This window comes from Suricata suricatta, chromosome X, assembly GCF_006229205.1.
Source record: "Suricata suricatta isolate VVHF042 chromosome X, meerkat_22Aug2017_6uvM2_HiC, whole genome shotgun sequence".
Taxonomy (NCBI): domain Eukaryota; kingdom Metazoa; phylum Chordata; class Mammalia; order Carnivora; family Herpestidae; genus Suricata; species Suricata suricatta.
The window spans coordinates 51,590,997-51,611,231 of record NC_043717.1 but is presented as its reverse complement, the minus strand read 5'-3'; the positions used below and the strand labels follow the sequence as shown (position 1 = coordinate 51,611,231).

At 36.0% G+C, this 20,235-nt stretch overlaps 1 protein-coding gene across 1 annotated transcript in view; it reads left to right on the top strand.

Moving 5' to 3' along the window:
• TEX11 (testis expressed 11) overlaps nucleotides 1–20,235 on the top strand; it is a 229,182-nt gene that overhangs the window by 45,357 nt on the left and 163,590 nt on the right. Inside the window, exons 9-12 of the mRNA XM_029929661.1 lie at nucleotides 1,751–1,805; nucleotides 4,436–4,531; nucleotides 6,790–6,871; nucleotides 10,887–10,965. Of these exons, the coding sequence (XP_029785521.1) occupies nucleotides 1,751–1,805; nucleotides 4,436–4,531; nucleotides 6,790–6,871; nucleotides 10,887–10,965 (312 nt within the window). The remainder of the gene's footprint in view (nucleotides 1–1,750; nucleotides 1,806–4,435; nucleotides 4,532–6,789; nucleotides 6,872–10,886; nucleotides 10,966–20,235) is intronic.

Sequence of the window (20,235 nt, the reverse complement as noted above, 5' to 3'; positions counted from 1 at the left end):
GTTGCTACTATTACCACAGAGCAACCAACCCCCTCCTAAATTGCTCACCACCACGATTTTCCTTGTTTTTGATAGTGCCCTAAGGCAGGAACTTTGTGCTCCATTCCAAATAAGTCAGTCCTCTCAGGCATAAATGCTGAGCTCCTTTTTCTTTATTACCTATTCCTCCCCAGGGCTGAAACTGTGTGCCACAACCACTGGAGTTGGTGGTGGGAGCATGGCTTGCTTCTGGTATAAGAGTGGATGTTGGGGGGAGATTTGTAACCTTTAATCTTCTTGGTATGCCCTCGTGGCATGGAACCTCTGCTTAATGAGTCAGTCTGATTGAAAGTGTTCAGGGTCCCAGTATTCTTGACCTGTCACACCTAGGGTAAGAGGCCTTACCTTAAGAGTGGAAACTGGGTGAAAAGGAAGACTCTGCTCTAATTGTGCCTGCCCAGAGTAGCACTTCCACAACATAGGCCTGGAGAGGGTAAGACAAGCTGGCAGTCTGCCTATCCTAGTGAAACCATAGCCTAAGAAGGCTGGGAGCTGTAGGGAAAGGTAATTACTACCTTCTTGACCGCACCCATCTGGAGTAGTTTTCATCACAGGGAGCTGGTGTGGATAGGAGCAGATTGTGACTCAAGTGCCAGACTCTTCTTACTGAGATTTTGTTGTTGTTGTTGTTGTTGTTGTTGTTTTTAGAGAAATGGTTTTCCATTTGCCATATGAACTTAGGAAAATTTCCAGAGACTTTAACTGGTTGTTTGTTTCAATGATTTTTCTAGGCAAATGGTTGTTTCACTGGGGAGAGGGTCCAAGAGCGCCTTATACCACCATTGCAGAAGTTTTATCCTCATTGGTCATTTAAAAAACTGGAAGTAGGTTTAATATACCAAAAGTTACCTCTATGAGAACTTAGAATAACTAGGCTCGTGTTGTATTCTTGTTAGTGGTCTGAAAACTTGGTTTGGTAATTCTGAGTCTTTTAGAATTTTTTAAAGGAATATTTCAAAGTAATGCCTTCAATTTAGTTCAGCTCACCAAAATTTTACTGACATCTTTCCTTGGAATACCAATTTTATGGTGAATAATCTTTGTTTTGCTTTTTAAGTTTTATGTTTTAAACCGCTGAGGCTCATATATTATTTTTGGTTATCTGAATGTCCCATAGATAATATGGTTTGCTAATTAAAGCATAGACTGGAAGTCAAATTTCACTACTCCCCAGCCCTTCAGTCTCATTTTCAGTACCAATCTAGGAAATATTAGAAAAACTTAACTGATAAATTGGTTCATTCAGCTGCAAAATGGAAACTAATAGTGCCTCACAAAGGTGTTGTGAAGCTTAATAAATATTGCTAAAGCATTTGTTTCTGTACTAACTCCTGTATTTGTTTTATTTTAAAAATATATTCATATTTCTTAGACTTGCTCATTGAGTACAGCTTATGTGCACATGTCAACTAGTTTAATGCAACAAAATACTATATATGTAGGACATCTATATAAGAATACTATGGAAAGGAACAATAATATGGTGTTGATTTAATGACTCTACATCCTGAGGAAATTCTGTTTTTTTACAGTTTGAACAAATTATTTTATATAATTGATATGCCTGTATTAATTGGATAATATTATGTTGTAGTGCAAAATAGAAAATTTGGAATAAAGTATAATTATGCCATGTCTTCTTAGTGATACATAATCTTATAAATATAATTTGAAATGAATATATATGTTTTTTCCTTTTTTTTAATGATAGCCAAAGCTATGAAATTGGGAAGATGGATAAGAATACTACTGGGCCAGAAATGTTGGTAAGGATCATGTTAAGTATTGCAGAAGTAGGTTGAAGAAATACATTTTATGTTATTGTTATTAAATATAACTGAAGGAAGGAAATCCTGACATATTTTATAACATAGATGAACCTTGAGGACAGTATTATTTTTGTTAATGTTTATTTATTTTGAGAGAGAGAGAAAAAGTATGAGCGGGGAGGAGCAGAGAGAAAGGGAAAAAGAGAATCCCAAGCAGGCTGCAAGCTCGGCACAGAGCCTGACATGGGGCTCAATCCCAAGACCCTGGGATCATGACCTGAGCTGAAATCAAGAGTCAGATGATTAACCAACTCAGCCAGACCAGGTGTCCCTTGAGGACAATATTCTACGTGAAATAAACCAATCACAAAAAGACAAATGAAGTATCTTGAGTAGTCAAATTCATAGAGACATAAAGTAAAATAGTGGTTGAAGGAGTTTGGAGGGAGGAGAACATGGGGACCTATTGTTTAATGAATGAAGAGTTTCAATTTTGCAAGATTAAGAGTTCTGGAAGGCATATCATGATAATGCTCGCACAACAGTGTGAATATAATACTACTGAGCCATACAGTAAAAAATGGTTAAGATAGTCAATTTTATGTGTATTTTAACATGATTAAAAATAATAAAAATATGTTTATAGTGTAATATGAAATATTACATAGGAACGAGAATAAATGAGCCATAATAATTGCAATGATACTTTCTCACATACAATGTTGAATAAACAAAGCAGTTAATAAAGTAGTACACACTGTATGATTCCCTAAATGTAAATACCAAAAGCAAGTAGAGCTAAAATGTACATGGTATTGGAAGACACATAGTTGGTTACTCTAGTTTGGAAATTGTGTCAAAGAGAGTCTTGAGGTGAACCTGTTGCTATTAATGTTCTATTTCTTGATTTCTGTGTTGTTACCATACGTGTGCTCACTTTGTGAAAATCCAGAGCTGTACTCCTGAGATTTTTGAACTTTTTTGTATATATGGCATACTTCAATTAAAGTTTCAGAAATAGATTTTAAAAACTAGTATAAGTGAAACAGTCGGGAAATATAAGTGATAAACCGTGTGGTACAGTAAAAGGAAATGTCAGGGCTGCCGGAGTAGCTTATGAAGCCTTCTGGTAGGAAGGCCATGAAAGGTAGATGGGGTTCATACAGTGAAAATGGAGAAAGAAGGGGATATCAGGCAAGGGGCTGAGATGAGATGATGTCTGGAGGAGGAGGGAATAGGGTTGAAAGACTATAGGAGTTAAGCATGATTGAAATGTAATACTCATATTGTGAAGTATGGAGAGGTAAGACTATGACGTAGATTATGAAGTAGTTTTTCTTTCATGCTAGCAGTACTTTATTGAAGTATAATTTATATATACTAAATTTCACAAATCTTTTTTTAATTGTACAAATCTTAAGTGTACAGCCTGATGAATTTTAATATGTCTAGATAGTCTTGTAACTACGACACAGATCAAGATAGAGAAATTTCCACGGCCCTCAAAAGTTCCCTTGGCCCTTTCTCATTAATAGCCATTCATAGCCCCAAGATAAAACCACTATTCTGACTTCTGTGGCTGTAGATTTTTTTTTCTTGAACTTTATATAAATGGAATCTTATAGTATGTATTATTTTATGTATGGCTTCTTTTCCTTAACATGATGGTCTTGAGATTCATTCATTTTGTTAAATCTTTCTGGTTATTTGACCCTTTTAGTATTATGAAGTAGTTACAGTTTTTCTTAGAGATGCCATATTTATATAAAAGTCCTCTGGGGGAGTTTATAAGTTGAGAGTTGTTCCATAATAATAATAATGATATTAAGTACATCTTATTTGATCCATCTTCATTTTTTGAATTTAAAAATTCAGAAAAAGGACATACTAAGTACCATTTTGCTAGATACAAGATTATCTTTGCCTGGTACCACAGTCCTCATTATATTTCGAGGCAGATTTTTTCATGAAATAGAGCTCCTTCTTTCAAAATCTAAATCTGTAGTTAGATATATCAGTGCTGACTAGAATAACTCCCCTTATCAATGTAAACCTAGCTGGCGAAACTGACTTAATTCAGGAATACATTATTAATTTAAAAACTTAGCTGAGTTGGGAGAAATCTTCTCTATAGCAAAGTACATGTGTCCCTATAAAAATGATGGTATGTGTGCTCTTGGTCCAATTGGTTAATCTCAAGTAGGCCATAAAGTATTTGAGAGAGGGATTGTGTCTTTCTATTTATCTCTTTTGATAGAGGCCTAATGCAATGCTACCTATACAATAGGCAGGAAGATGATTAAAATAAATATTGCTGTGCTTTAGTTTCCTTTAATTTTAAAGTGGTGATTATAAAATACTTCAGTGCCAAAACACTGTAATGAAAATCATTATATTAACACAGTTATATTAAATTTAAATAAGCTATGATAAAATTCTTAGACAGTATTTGATGTGGGGAGCATAATGATGAGCCATAACCCAAGACTATGTGGTGATCTAAGGAAATGCTATTTCATAATAATGACTTAAGTTTGAGAAGATTCCTGTCACTTTGTAAGTGCTAGGCAGCTGTTGTATTTTCAATTTAACCCTCAACCAAGTGCTTTTTCTGTTTTTAATTATAGGCTAAAGTTCTGCGGTTACTAGCCACTGCTTATTTGGATTGGAATGACAGAGAATATTGTGATAAGGCTCTCCAAGCTATAAACCTAGCAAACAAGGTATGAAAGGTTTTTACTTTTGCATATTAACTTAATGATTTTTTTAAAGCTTTGATTCACATTTTGAAATTTAGTTTAGCCATTTGCTTCAGTATTCCTGCTTTTTTAATTTATTTGCTCTTTATTTTTAAAATTTTTTTAATTTTTATTTTATTATTATTATTATTTTTTAATGTTTTATTTATTTTCGAGATAGAGACAGAGCATGAGCAGGGATAAATTTTTTTAAAACATTTTTATTTTTGAGAGACTGAGAGAGACAGAGTGCGAGTGGGGGAGGGGACACAGAGAAAGGGAGATACAGAATCCAAAGCAGCTTGACAAAAGAACCCAAGAACTGGGAGATCCTGACCTGAGCTGAAGTAGGACGCTTGACTGAGCCACCAGGTGCTCCTGCTTTGTATTTTTTTTATGATATGCAGATTGCATTGTAATGGAAAATTAGAAGTAAAAAGAAACTGGTGGTGTTTTTTAATATTTATTTATTTTTGAGAGAGAGAGGGAGAGAGAGAGCGAGCATGTGAGCCAGGGAGGGGCAGAGAGAGCAGGAGACACAGAATCCAAAGCAGGCTCTAGGCTCCGAGCTGTCAGCACAGAGCATGACGTGGGGCTCGGACCCACAAACTGTGAGATTATGACCTGAGCCAAAGTCGTATGCTTAATGAACTGAGCCACCAGGTGCCCCTTAGTGGTATCTTTTATATTTAGTAAAAAATAAAGTATAATTAAATTGCTTTGATTTAGTGACAATTGACAGCTGATACCAGGTAAAACAACAACGTTTCTCTCTTATTAAGAGCCCTGTGTTTTTCTTTTCTTTTCTTTTTTTTTCCCAGATGGTTGCCAGAGGGGAGGTGGGTTGGGGGGTGGGTGAAATAGAGTGAGAAACAACAGTGAGAAAGGTTACAGAAAAGACAAGGATATTAATTGTAGGGAGAAAGCTGATGGATTTAACAGGTAGTAATGACTTCTGAAAGTGTAATTTCAGGAGACAAGGATAGACACTAGAGTACAAATGTTATACAAGTGAATCGATGATTAAGCAAAGTGTTGTCCATTCTCTGGAGTTGTTTGTTAATGAAATCAAAGAGAAAACCAGAATGTCAATTTGTGTGAGTGTAGCAGACTGAAGAAAAACAGATCTTGGGGCACCTGGGTGGCTCAGTTGGTTAAGTGTCTGGCTTTGGCTCAGGTCATGATCTCACGTTCGTGGGTTCGAGCCCCGCATCAGGCTCTGTGCTGACAGCTCAGAGCCTGGAGCCTGCTTCCGATTCTGTATCTCCCTCTCTCTCTGACTCTCCCCTGATCATGCTGTCTCTGTCTCTCAAAAAAATAAATAAAAAACATAAAAAAAATTAAAAAAAAAAGAAAAACAGATCTTGCCAAGATTTGGAAGACATGTACATCTCTGAAGGTAAAATGGAATTGAATCCAAGACCTATTCCAGCGTTTCTTTTAGGAAATGAGGTAACGCAATAAATTAAAATTTGCAACCTCAGCTTATCATTTATATTGATGTCATCTATATTTGCAAACCCTTTTAATATGGATGCATATTTTCCCTAACTTTCCGTTCTTAAGGCATCTCACACATGAATTGCTATAACTGTTTACCCTGTTGAGAGCTAAGTACAATGTTCATGTAGAGGTTAATTGGCTTTGTAGAGAGAAAGTTTCTCTTATGTGGGCCTAGACTGTACTTTTAATTTTAGCCAGCTGTGTAAAGATGTGTCCTGTCAGGCAAAACGTGGAACTAGGCAAGAAACCACAGGTAAGGTAGAACCAGGTAACGAGGATTTGGAAAAACTGTTGAGAATATGTTGTTATTAGTAGTAAATCTGACAGGTGTGTCCTATAGGGAAGACAATATATTTCCATTTCATTTCAACCACGTTTCCAAAGGACCTTGTTATTAAGATCTCAAAAGAAAGCAAATGTAATTGACATATTGAATTTTGCTTACAAGGATAAGAATATGGCCTTATATTTACACAGTTTATTGACCTACCATTAAATGCTTGCCACTCAATCAAATGTGTTTTTTTTCCTTGTATTTTTAAGTTGTTTTTCATTTAGACAAATAAATTATCAGAAAATATCCTCAGGGATAAACTGGATTTTATAATCTGACCTTTTATAATTTTGATTTTCTTTGATCATGAGTTATTCTGCTATGATTGAACAAAACAGGCAATTACATAAAAACTGTGTTACATTCTACAGTTTTAATATCATTGTGATTTCTCTGTTTAAAATAGGAACATTTAAATCCAGCTGGGATTTTCCTAAAGATGAAAATCCTGTTGAAGAATGAAATAGCCAATGAAGAACTCCATGAAGGTATTATCTGTGTGAAGAACACACAATTTTGAAATATCATCACCAGTTTGTTGAATATCAGATCATTTGTAGTATGCTAATAATAGGTGCAATTTGACAGTGACTGAGAAGGATATTGGTCACATAAGAAAGGAAGAAGATTGTCAGCTAGGAAGAAAAAGAGAAGGAAGAGGGAATAGTTACAAATTTAGTAGGCAGTGAAAAAAGCTGAATTCACATTATCAGGTTTTTTTTTTTACCTTAACAAAAATTGCAGCTGCCCAACCTTTCTGAAGTTGTTTACCACCATGAAGAAAAGATTAACCTTGACTAGAAAAAGCTTTTGTACTGCTGTGCTTTTTATAATCACTTGTATAAACATTGCTATTTATTTTTCAAAATTCTTGAGGGACTAGAATGTATACCTCAAAGGTAAACATCCTGATATACATCTGTGTGTCATTTGGCAAATCACTGAATTTCTTTGTGCTTCAGGTGCTTCATCTTTAAAAGAAATATAATAATAATGTCTACCTCATTGTGTTAGTTTGAGAATCAAGTGAGAAAATGTATGTAAAGCATTTAGCACCGTACCTGGTGCATAGTGTGCAAAACATGTTACCCGTTATTGTAGCTATTATTATTGTTACTACTACAAAATATCTGTCTATGTACACTGGCCACTTAATAGTATTTCAACTATGTTTAATCATAAAAATAATTTACTTTATTTTTAATGTGTACATGCTTTATTTTTTATATAAAAATATAGTTGCATTATAGAGCTGCATTATTTTTACTGTATAAAATTATATGCTAGTATATGCCATTAAACAATAACAATTTGAAATTTTTTTAATGTTTATTTTTTGAAAGGGACAGAGAAGAGGAGCAGGGGAGAGGGACAGAGGATCTGAAGCAGGCTCTCCGCCTGCGGAGAGCCTGCTGGTAGTGGAAAGCCAAATGTGGGGTTCGAACTCGAACTATGAGATCATGACCTGAGCCAAAGGGAGATGCTTAACTGACTGGGCCACCCAGGCGCCCCAACAATAATAATTTCTAATAAATAGGACAGTAATCAAATTTCGTAGTAGCTCTCAATTCAGTGCCAATTTAGTACTTTTGAATTTTTCTGGGCCCTCTAAAATTTTAGCTAATCAATAAGAGACCTCAGAAGCTGAAATATATAGAGGATTCTATATCTCTAGGTAATGGTATAATCTCAGTATACACAGGTTGAAAAATGTTAGGAACCAGGAGCACAACCTGACTTTTATTGCAGTAGGGGAATAAACAACCAACTAACCAATTAGAGGAATAGGGTTACTCAAACCAATACAATATAGGAAGACCAGAGAGATTTTTGGAGTCACCTACTTGATTTATTTTTTTAAGGAAATTTTTTAATGTTTGTTTATTTTTGAGAGGGGCAGAGCACAAGCAGGAGGAGACAGAGAGAAAGGGAGACACAGAATCCAACCAAAGCAGGCTCTAGGCTTCTGTCTGAGCTGTCTGCACAGAGCCCAATGCAGGGCTCGAACTCACGAACCATGAGATCATGACCTGAGCTGAAGTTGGATGCTCAACTGACTGAACCACTCAGGCACCACAATAGGTTTTTTTTTTTAATGTTTATTTATTTTTGAGAGAGAGAGAAAGAGAGAGAATGAATGAATGAATATGAATGTGCCGCAGGCTCCAGGCTTTGAGCAAGAACTGCAAGATCATGACCTAAGCCAAAGTCAGACACTTAACTGACTGAGCCATCCAGGCCCCCCTGGAGTCATCTACTTTAAAGTTGATTAATTTTAGATTGGGATTATCCATTATAATTTTTATCAAAATGCAGGTAAAAAGCAGAGTTTAAAATGAAAATTTTTTTAAATATTTTATTGTCAAATTGTTTTCCATACAACACCCAGTGCTCTTCCCCTCAAGTGCCCTCCACCATGAAATTATTTTTTATTCCCAGATTGTTTTTATTTAATCTAGTTTCTTAGTATTCGGAGTAATGAAGTTGCAATGTCAGATTACAAATTAAGAGACTTTTCTAAATCCAAGTTTGTTATAACTTAAAATACTAAATTATCTTTTACTTTGTTGTGTTGAGAGAATGTATGAAACTTACATTTTTATAGTCTGTTCATTTCTTTGCTAGTGAAAGTACTTTACTCTCAGAATGGTCAATCTTGGGGCACCTGGATGACTCAGTGGGTAAAGCATCTGACTCTTGATCGTGGCTCAGGTCATGATCATACAGTTTGTGACATTGAGCCCTTCATGGGACTCTGTGCTGACAATGTGGAGGCTGTTTGGGATTCTATCTCTGCCCCTCTCCAGCTCACTTGCTCCTTCCCTGTCTCTCAAAATGAATACATAATCTTAAAAAATAGAATTGTCACTCTAACTGCTGTATTAGCATTTCACCACTATTTTTCATAAGTAAAAAGAGTAGGATCCAAAAAATATACAATTATTTTATTATGAAAGAGTAGCAATATGCATTAAAGGGAACTTTTGGAAAAGTTATCTATAATCTCATCATTCACTGGACAATTCCTTGACAATAAGGATTTTTGTATGTTTTGTCCACTGCTGGGTTCTTAGTACTGATCAAAGTTCCTGGCAGGGAGAATACACTTGTTGGTTATTTGGTAAATAAATAGTCTCAACACAATCCCTTTTGGCAATTTGATCATTTATTTTCAGCATTTTTTCTATTTTGGTTAAATTTGTTTTATAGAATTTTGAACATGTAATACATGCAGCCTTTATTTTCTGATATTTTACTTATTAGCCTTATAAACATTTTTTATTGGTGCATATTCAGTTTTCCTATGTTATTTCATATACAACACTTTTAATGGTTTCATAATAGTTGGTCATCTGCCTATAGTGGACACTCAAGAATATATTTCCTTTTTATTGTTTTTATAATCTACACTGATTTTAATATCTTTGCTCATAAACATCTTCCCATATTTCAGATGGCTTTTCAGAAGTATACTTTCTACAGTAGAGAGGATATGTAATAACAACAATAGCTGTCATTTACTGAGTGCTTACTAAGGGCTTGGTGCTTTACTATGTAATTTATATTCATTATGTCATGTAACAATCTCTTTTTTACATGTTTTATTTATTTTTGAGGGAGAGGGAGAGAGACGGTATGAGCAGGGGAGGGTCAGAGAGAGAGGGAGACACAGAATCTGAAGACAGGCTCCAGGCTCTGAGTTAGGTGTCAGCACAGAGCCTGACGTAGGGCTTGAATCCAAGAACCGTTAGATCATGACCTGAGCCAGAGTCTTAACCAACTGAGCCACCCAGGCGCCCCCCCCCCCACATGTAACACTTGCAATAAACCTAAGTTATTCGTGGTATTTTCCCCATTTTACAGATGACAAAACTAAGGCTCAGGCAAAACTAAGTATGGCCTATATGGCCTATATAACCATCTAGATGGCAAGTGGTTTCAAATATAAGTCTATCTGATTTCAAGTCTCAAGCTATTAACCACTGTGTTCTTAGCCTATAGTATTGCCAAACTGCTTTTCAAAAATATTGTACCAAGTTATTTTAACATCCATAGAAGAGTACTTGTTTCACTACACTGTAGCATTGGATGTCATTACTTTATAAAAAGTTTTTTTTAAGTTTATTTAGTTAGAGAAAGAGAGTGAGCGAACGCAAGTGGGGTAGGGGCACAGAGAGAGGGAGGGAGAGGGGGGAGAGAGAGAGAGAGAGAGAGAGAGAGAGAGAGAGAGAGAGAGAGAATCCCAAGTAATTTCTGTACTGTCAGCATGGAGCCCAATATGGGGAATATGGGGCTTGAACCTGTGAACCATGAGATCATGGTTTGAGCAGAAGTCTAATGCTAAACATACCAAGCCACTCAGGTGCCCCCAAATACTAGGCAAGATGTGGTATATGGCAAATGTTTAGAAAGTAGATTTTGAACAGAGGAAAATTATTGAAAATAGCTAAGTTTCCTCAGAAACGAAATGGATATAATTATTTCATCTTTTTTCATTTTTAGCTGTCTTGGAAATCCTACATCTTGACGTGTCTCTAGACTTTTGTCTGAATATTGCTAAACTGCTTATGGATCATGAAAGGTACAGAAGGATTGGTTTTCTTTTCTCTGAAGACTAACATTTTTTAAGGTTTCCATTAGTATATATTGAATATATCCATTTATATCCATCCATATTGACATAGCACCATATCTGCCATTATGCTGATCAAATTAGAATATGGAGCTGCTTAATGACTTAATCAGTAGTCAAGTTAATTTTAAAATTTACATTAAAATTTTGCAGAAGAAGTAAAATGAAAAAGGAATAAGGTGGTTGGGGCTTTATAAAACAGGAGTTAGGCCTAGGTTAACCTACAGGCCAGTGTCCTGTGGAACAGGAAGGCATGAGCAAGTGCAGTTCTATGAGTAATATACCTCTCTGGCTCTGTCTTTATGGGACCATTAATGTCAAAAGGGACCTTAAAGTACATAAAGATTTCTTAATGGTACCTCAGAATTACTGAGGAATAAGCACTTGAAACAGTGTTTAACATCATTAGCCATCAGGGCAATACAAATCAAAACCACAATGAGAAGCCACTTTGTACTAGTAGGATGGCTAGTATCAAAAAGGCAGATAATCACATATAAGCAAAGATATAGAGAAATTGTAATCCTCATATACTGATGGTGGGAATGTAAAATTGTGCAGCTGCTTTGGAAACAGTCTGTTAGTTCTTCACTAAGTTAAATAGTTACCATATGACCCAGCAATTCCACTCCTGAGTTAAATAGGAAATATATTTCCATAAAACACTTACATGTGAATGTTCATAAGATATTCTTAATACTCAAATGTGTAAACAACCAAAATGTCTAATAACTGATGAATAGGTAAACAAAATGTGGTATACACATATCATGGAATATCATTTGGCAATAAAAGGTAATGTATGGAAATGTTGAAATACTCTATTGTACATTAACTGGAATTAAAAACTTAAGGGGCGCCTGGGTGGCTCAGTCTTTTGGGCGTCCAGCTCTTGATTTCGGCTCAGGTGATGATCTCACAGTTTGTGGGTTTGAGCCCCTCATTGGGCTCTGCAAAGCATGGAACCTGCCTGGGATTCTCTCTCTCTCCCTCTCTCTTCCCCTCTCCCCTCAAAATAAAGAAATAAATTTTAAAAAATAAATAAATAAGAAAAACTTAAAAATATTAAGAAAAATAAGAAGAAACAGGATACTGGTACATACTGTAACATGGATGAACTTTAAAAACATTATGCCAAGTGAGAGAAGCCAGTCACTAAAGATCACATATTGTTTCATTCCATTTACATGGTATTTCCAGAATAAATGCAGTTATAGAAACAGGAAGTAGATAAGTGATTCCCTAGGGCTGTGAGAGTTGGCGAAGATGAGGAGAGACTGCTGTTGGGTATGGCACTTCTTTTTGACATGCTGTAAATGTTTTAGAATTGATTGGGTAATGTGTGCACAACTCTGTGAATATATTAAAAACCACTGAATTGTGTACTTTAAATGGATGCGTTGTATGGTATGGGAATTATACCTCAATAAAACTGTTATCAAAAATGATCAGTAGGGAACTGTTTAAAAATATAGAGATCAAGCCCTACCTTACTCCAGCAAGCCAGACCTCTATTTTTTATTACTTCTCCAAGAAGTTCTGAGAACCATTATTTTAGGTCAGTTAGTAAACTATCTGTAAAGGACGAGATAGTAAATATTTTAGCCTTTGTAAGGCATAAAGTCTCTGTCACACCTACTTTATTCTGCTGTTGTAGTGTGAAAAACCAGCCATAGAAAATCTGTAAGTAAATGAAAGTGGCTGTGTTCCAGTAAAGCTTTATTTACAAAAACAAGTGGCTGGATTTGGCCTGCAAGCTATATAGCTTGCCAGCCTTCATTGCAGACCAATCCCCTACCTGACAGACGACTTTTGGATGAGAAATCTTTCAGCCTCTTATAGATTATCTATGGAAGAGGAGATGATGATGATAACATCATGTTTTTACAAAGCTGGAACACAAAATTTTTTCTTATATACAATTGATACATGTTTTCTAGTAAATTTTTTAAGACAGAGAGAGAGAAAGAGAGCAGGGGAGAGGGAAAGAGAAAGAGAATCATAAGCAGGCTCCACACTCAGCATGGAGACTGATGCAGGGCTTGATCCCATGACCCTGGGGTCATGACCTGAGCCAAAATCAAGAGCGAGACATTCAACCAAATGAACCACCAGGCGACCCCCTCCAGTAATTTTTTTTAAAGTTTATTTATTATTTGAGAGAGACAGAGACAGCACGAGTGAGGGAGGGGCAGAGAAAGAGAGGGAGAGACAGAGAATCCCAAGCCTGACTTGCGGCTTGAACCCACAAACTGCGAGATCGTGACCCAAGCTGAAATTAATAGACACTTTACATGTAAAGAATTTTATTTCTTTTTAAGGCTGAAGAATATTTTATTGTATGTGTACATGCCACATTTTGCTTATGCATTCATCTGCTGATGGAAGATAAAACTTCCACATTTTAGCTATTGTGGCTAATGCTGCTATGAATGGGGGTGTAAAAAAATCTCTGAGAATCTGCTTTCAGTTCTTTTGTGTGTATATTCAGAAGTGGAGTTGCTGGATAATATGGTAATTATATTTTTAATTTTTTCACAGTGGGTATACGTATTACATTCTTAGCAACAAGGCACAAGGGTTCCAGTTTCTCCAGTTTTTGTTTTTTTTTTCTTTTTCTTTTGGAGGGGCACCTGGGTGGCTCAGTTGACGGCTAAGCGTCTGACTTCGGCTCAGATCATGAGGGCTCAGGGCTCCTGAGTTTGAGGCCCACATTGGGCTCTCTGCTATTGTAGAGCCTGCTTCGGTTCCTGTCTTCCTCTGTGTCTACCCCTCTCCAGCTCTTGCTTTCTCTCTGCCTCAAAAATAAAAACATTAAAAAAAATTTAAAAAGCCTGTAACCAAAAAAATAGTTTTTTTGTGTGGAACAAGATCATATCATCTGTGAACAAAAATAATTTTATTTCTTACTTTCCAATTTGGATGCTTTTTTATTTCTTTTCCTTGCCTAATTTCTCTGGCTTCTAATACTTTATTGAACAGGAGTCACTAAAGCAGTCATCCTTACCTTGTCCCTGGGTTTAAAGGAAAAGCTTCTAGTGTTCACCATTGAGTATGAGAGTCACTGTGGGTTTTTCATATTATGTTGAGCTGGTTTCCTTCTATTCTTAGTTTATTGAATGTTTTTTATTATGAAAAGTTGAAGTTTTCAAATGATTTTTCTGCATCTATTTGTGATTTTTATCTTTGATTCTGTCAATGTGGTATATGACATTTACTGATTTTTCTATGTTGGACCATCCTTGTATCCTAGGAATAAATCCACTTGGTCTTGGTATATGATCTTTTTAACATGCTGCTTAATTTTGTTTTGTTTAGGATTACTTTATTACTAGTATTTTGTTTAGATTTCTTGGATGTATATTTTTCAGGGATATTGGCCTATAGTTTTCTTGTAGTTTCTTTGTTTAGGAAGAGTTTTTTTTATTGAAGTATAATTGACATGCAGTATCCTATTAGTTTAAGGTATGTATTGTAGTGACTTGATATTTTTATACATTAAAAGTGATCACCATGATTAGTTTACTTGCTATCTGTCACCATACAAAATTATTACATTATTATTCATTATATTCCCTATGCTGTTACATCCCTTATTTATTTTATGATTGGAAGTTTGTACCTCTGAATGCCCTTCACCTTTTTAACCCACCCTCCAGACCCCCTCCACTGCCATACTCTGGTAACCAACAGTTTGTTTCCTGTATCAGTGAGTCTGTTTCTGTTTGTTTTGTTTGTTCGTTTCTGTTGTTTTTTAGATGCCTCTTACAAGTGAAATCATACAATATTAGTCTTTCTCTGTCTGACTTATTTCACTTAGCATGGTACCTTCTAGCGCCATCCATATTGTGACAAATGGCAAATTTTTATTCTTTTAATGTTTTAATAATGTACCATGTATTTATCCATTCATCTATCACTGGACACTTAGGTTGTTTTTATAGTTTGGCTTTTATAAATGATGCTGCAATTAAGATAATGGTGCAAATTTCTCTTCACATTAGTGTCTTTGGGGCATTTGATTAGCTCAGTTGGTTAAGTGTCCAAATTCACCTCAGGTCATGATCTCACGGTTGTGAGTTCAACCCCTACATTGAGCTCTCTGCTCTCAGCACAGAGCCAGCTTAGGATCCTCTGTCCAGCTTGCTCTCTGCCCCTCCCCCACTCGCGCTCTGTCTTGCATGTGCACACTCATGCTCTCTCTCTTTCTCTCTCTCAAAAATAAACCTTAAAAAAAATTGGTGTTTCTGTTTTCCTCAGATACTCAGAAGTGTAATTGCTGGATTGTAGGGTAGTTCTGTTTTTAATTTGTTGAGGAAACTTCATACTATTTGTCATACAGGCTACCTTGATTTACATCCCCACTAACAGTATACAAGGATTCCTTTTTCTCCACATCCTTGCCAGCCCGTGTTATTTTTTTGTCGTTTTGATAATAACCAGTCTGACAGGTATGAGGTGATATCTTATTGTGGTTTTGATTTACATTTCTCTAATGACCAGTGATGTTGAGCATCTTTTCATGTGCTTATTAGCCATCTGTTTGTCTTTGGTAAAATGTCTATTCAAGTCCTCTGCCCATTTTTAATAGGGCTTGCTTTTTTAAATATCAAGTTGTATAAGTTCTTTATATGCTTTGGATATTAACCCCTTATCAGATGTGTGGTTTGCAAATATCTTTTCTCAGTCAGTAGGTTCTATTTTCATTTTGTTGATGGTTTTCTTCACTGTGCAAAAGCTTTTTAGTTGATGTGATTTCATTTATCAATTTTAGCTTTTATTGCCGTTGCCTGAGGTACTGGTCCAAAAAAATATCACTAAGACTGATGTCAAATAGCTTACTGCCAATGTTTTCGTATAGGAGCATTATGGTTCCAGGTCTTATATTCAAAACTTTAATCCATTTTGACTTTAGTTTTATATATGGTATAAGATAAAGGACCAGTTTCATTTTTTTGCATGTAGCTGTCCAGTTTTCTTAACATCATTTATTGAAGAGACTTTCTTTCCCCCATTATATATTCTTGCCTTCTTTGCCATAGATTAATTGATCATATATGTGTGGGTTTATTTCTTGGCTGTCCATTCTCTTCCATTGTTGTATGTATCTGTTTTCATGTCAATACAATACTGTTTTGATTACTGCATAGTATTGTATCTGTGTAAAATCCAGGAGCATGATACCTCCAGCTTTGTTTTTCTTTCTCAAGATTGCTTTGGCTATTTGTGGTCTTTTGTGGTTCTACACAAATTTTAGGATTTTTGTTCCACTTCTGAGAAAAATGCCATTTGTATTTTCTTTTTGTTGTTGTTGTTGTTTGATGTCAGGGTAAAACTGGCTTCATTAATAAGTTTTGAGTAGTTTCCTTCTCCCCAATATTTTGAGGAGAGTTTGAGAAGGACTAGCATTAATTCTTTAAATATTTGAGAGAATTTGGGAGTAAAGCTATGTGATCCTGAGCTTTTCTTTGTTGGGAGAGTGTTGATTACTGCTTCAGTCACTTTACTAGTTCTAGGTCTCTCAGGTTTTCTTTTTTATTATTATTATTATTTATATTTGAGAGAGAGACAGACAGACAGACAGTGCACGATCAGGGGAGGGGCAGAGTGAGAGATGGAGACAGAATCTGAAGCAGGCTCCAGGCTCTGAGCTATCAGCAAAGAGCTCGATGTGGAGCTCAGACTCATGAGCTGTGATATCATGACCTGAGCTGAAGTTGGACACTCAATAGACTGAGCCACCCAGGCACCCCTGGTTTTCTATTTCTTTTTTATTTTTTTAAATTTTTTATGTTTATTTATTTTTGAGACAGAGAGAAACAGACCATGAGTGGGCAATAGGCAGAGAGAAAGGGAGACACAGAATCTGAAGCAGGCTGGAGACTCTGAGCTGTCAGCACAGAGCCCAATGTGGGGCTTGAACCCACAAACCATGAGATCATGACCCGAGCTGAAGTTGGATGCTTAACCAACTGAGCCACCCAGGCGCCCCTTCTATTTCTTAATGATTCAGGCTTGGTAGGTAGTTATGTTTTAGGAATTCATACATTTCTCTAGGTTATCTAATTTGGTATATAAGTTTTCATAGTAGTCCTTCATAATTCTTTAAATTTCTGAACCATTAGTTGTAATGTTTTTCTCTTTCATTTCTCATTTTATTCAGGTCTTTTCCTGACCTAGCTAAAGATTTGTCATCACTTTTGTTTATCTTTAAAAAAAACTTCGTTTCATTGAGTTTTTTCTATTTTTCTAGTCTCTATTTCATATATTTCTGCTCTAATTTTATTATCTCTTTCTGGTACTTTTGTGGTTAGTTTATTCTTCTTTTCTAATTCCCTACATTGTAAAATTACGTTGTTGATTTGAGATCTTTCTTATTTTGAATGTAAGTATTTATATACATAAATTTCTCCCTTAGTCTGGTTTTTTCTGTTCCTTGTAAGTATTGGTAATTTGTATTTTCATTTTCATTCAATCTTAACTATTTTCTAGTTTCTCTTTTGATTTCTTGATTTCTTTTTCATTTCATTGGTTAAGTGTGTTGTTTAATTTTCTTAATGATTTTTTAAATGTGTATTTTAGAGAGAGCGAGAATGAGAGCAATCATGAGCAGGGGAGGGTCAGAGAGAAAGGGAGACACAGAATCTGAAGCAGGCTCCAGGCTCTGAGCTAGCTGTCCGCACAGAGCCTGACGTGAGGATCGAACTCACAAGCTGTGAGAGATCATGACCTCAGCTGAAATTGGATGCTTAACCGACTTAACTACCCAAGCGCCCCAGTTGTTTAAATTTTACAACTTCTGAATTTTTTCAGATTTTCTTCGGTAACTGATTTGTAACTATATTTTTGTGGTCAGAAAAGGTACTTTGTATGATGTCTAGCTCTTAAACTCTATTGAGACTAAATTTGTGGCCTAATATATGATCTATCCTGGAAAATGTTCCATGTGCATTTGAGAAGAATGTATATTCTGTTATTGGGTAAAGTGTGCTGTATATGTCTGTTGGTTTATTGTGTTGTTGACGTCTTCTATTTCTTACTTATCTTCTGTCTGGTTATTTATTCATTTTTAAAAAATTTTAAAAAATGTTTTATTTATTTTTGATACAGAGAGAGACACAGCATGAGAGGGGGAGGGGCAGAGAGAGAAGGAGATACAGAACCAGAAGCAGGCTCCAGGCTCTGAGCTGTTAGCACAGAGCCTGATGCGGGGCTCAAACCCACAAACACGAGATCTGACCTGAGCCAAAGTTGGAGGCTTAGCCGACTGAGCCACCCAGGTGCTCCTGTTCTATTCATTTTTGAGAAGAGGTCTTGAAGCCTCCAACTATTATTGTAGCATGCTATTTACCATCAGTTCTCTTAAATTGATGCTCTGTTATTAGGCAGGTAATATTTATAATTGTTATATCTTCTTTATTGGATTTTTAATTAATGCATCATGTCCTTCTTTGTCTTTTATAACTTTGATTTAAAGTCAGTTTTGTCTGATACTAGTATAATAATCACCCGTGCTCACTTTTGGTTACTATTTGCATAGAATATCTTTATCCATCATTTCACTTTCTTTTTTTCTCAAAAAAATTTTTTTTGAGAGAGGGAGACAGCATGAGCAGGGAGGGTCTTAGAGAGAGGAAGACACAGAATCCAAAGATAGGCGCCAGGCTCTGAGCTAGCTGTCAGCACAGAGCCCGATGCAGGGCTCGAACCCATGAACCCCAAGATCATGACTTGAGCCGAAGCCGGACGCTCAACTGGCTGAGCCACCCAGGCGCCCCTCATTTCACTTTCTACCTGTTTCTATCTTGGGATCTAAAGTGAGTCTCTTCTAGACAGTATGTAGCTGGATTCTTTTTATCCATTCTTCCAATTTCTGCCTTGTGATTGGATTTTAATCTATTTACATTTAAAGAAATTACTTATAAGGAAGGACTTACTTTGTTATTTTATTCTTTGTTCCTCATAGACTTCTTTGGTCCCTCATTACTGGAATATTATCTTTAAGACTGACAAACATTTCTTCCCAATTCTACATTCTAAAGGAATTTATCACATAGGAAAGTGTTTGTAAATCAATGGGCCATGAGCTGCGGGGGTATGATCAGAGGTGTGTTGCATAGGGATTAATTAATTGCCAACATTTAACAATTTCACATGAAAATCAGGGTTTCTGACTTCTCTTGAAAAAAAAATTGAAAAATCTGGAAACACTTGGTCAGCATTCCCGCTAAGCAACAATTACTTGGGGCTAAGTAGCCATTGTTACCTTTAGACATTGGGCATGTATTCTCCAGTTTAACATAGTCTCTATACTTCTTTATTTTTTACCTTAACCTGTGTGTCAAGTTGTCACTTAACCTTTTTTTGTGTTATTATTCTTATAACAAATATAAGAGGAAATGTTTATGGCACCCACATCTCTTTCAAAAATGAGAGAATGTAAGCTAGTATGAGAAGGCATTTAAAGAAAATGAGAATGAACAAATTTCTTTGTGATGGAAGTAAAAGATTCCTGTGTGTTTTATGTACAAAGTGTGCCTGTGTCAAAATACAATAATAAAAGAATATTATGAAAAATTATATGCCAACAAACTTGGCAGTGTGTAAGAAATGGGCAAATGCCTAGAAACATACAATCTACCAAGACTGAAACAGGAAAAAATAGAAAATTTCAACAGAACCATAACCAGCAAAGAAATGGAATCAGTAATCAAAAATCTCCCAACATAAGGGAGTTCTATGGATAGTTTTTTGAGGAACCTCCGCACTGTTTTCCAGAGCGGCTGCTCCAATTTACCTTCCCACAAACAGTGTAGGAGGGTGCTGGTTTCTCCATATCCTCGCCAGCATCTGTAGTCTCTTGATTTGTTCATTTTAGCCACTCTGACTGGCGTGAGGTGGTATCTCAGTGTGGTTTTGATTTGTGTTTCCCTGATGATGAGTGACGCTGAGCATTGTTTCATGTGCCTGTTGGCCATCTGGATGTCCTCTTTGGAGAAGTGTCTATTCATGTCTTCTGCCCATTTCTTCTGTGGGTTATTTGTTTTGTGGGTGGGGAGTTTGGTGAGTTCCTTGTAGATTTTGGATACTAGCCTTTTATCCGATAGGTCATTTGCCACTATCTTTTCCCATTCTGTCGGTTGCCTACTAGTTTTCTTGATTGTTTCCTTTGCAGTGCAGAAGCTTTTTATTTTGAGGAGGTCTCAAGGGTTCAATTTT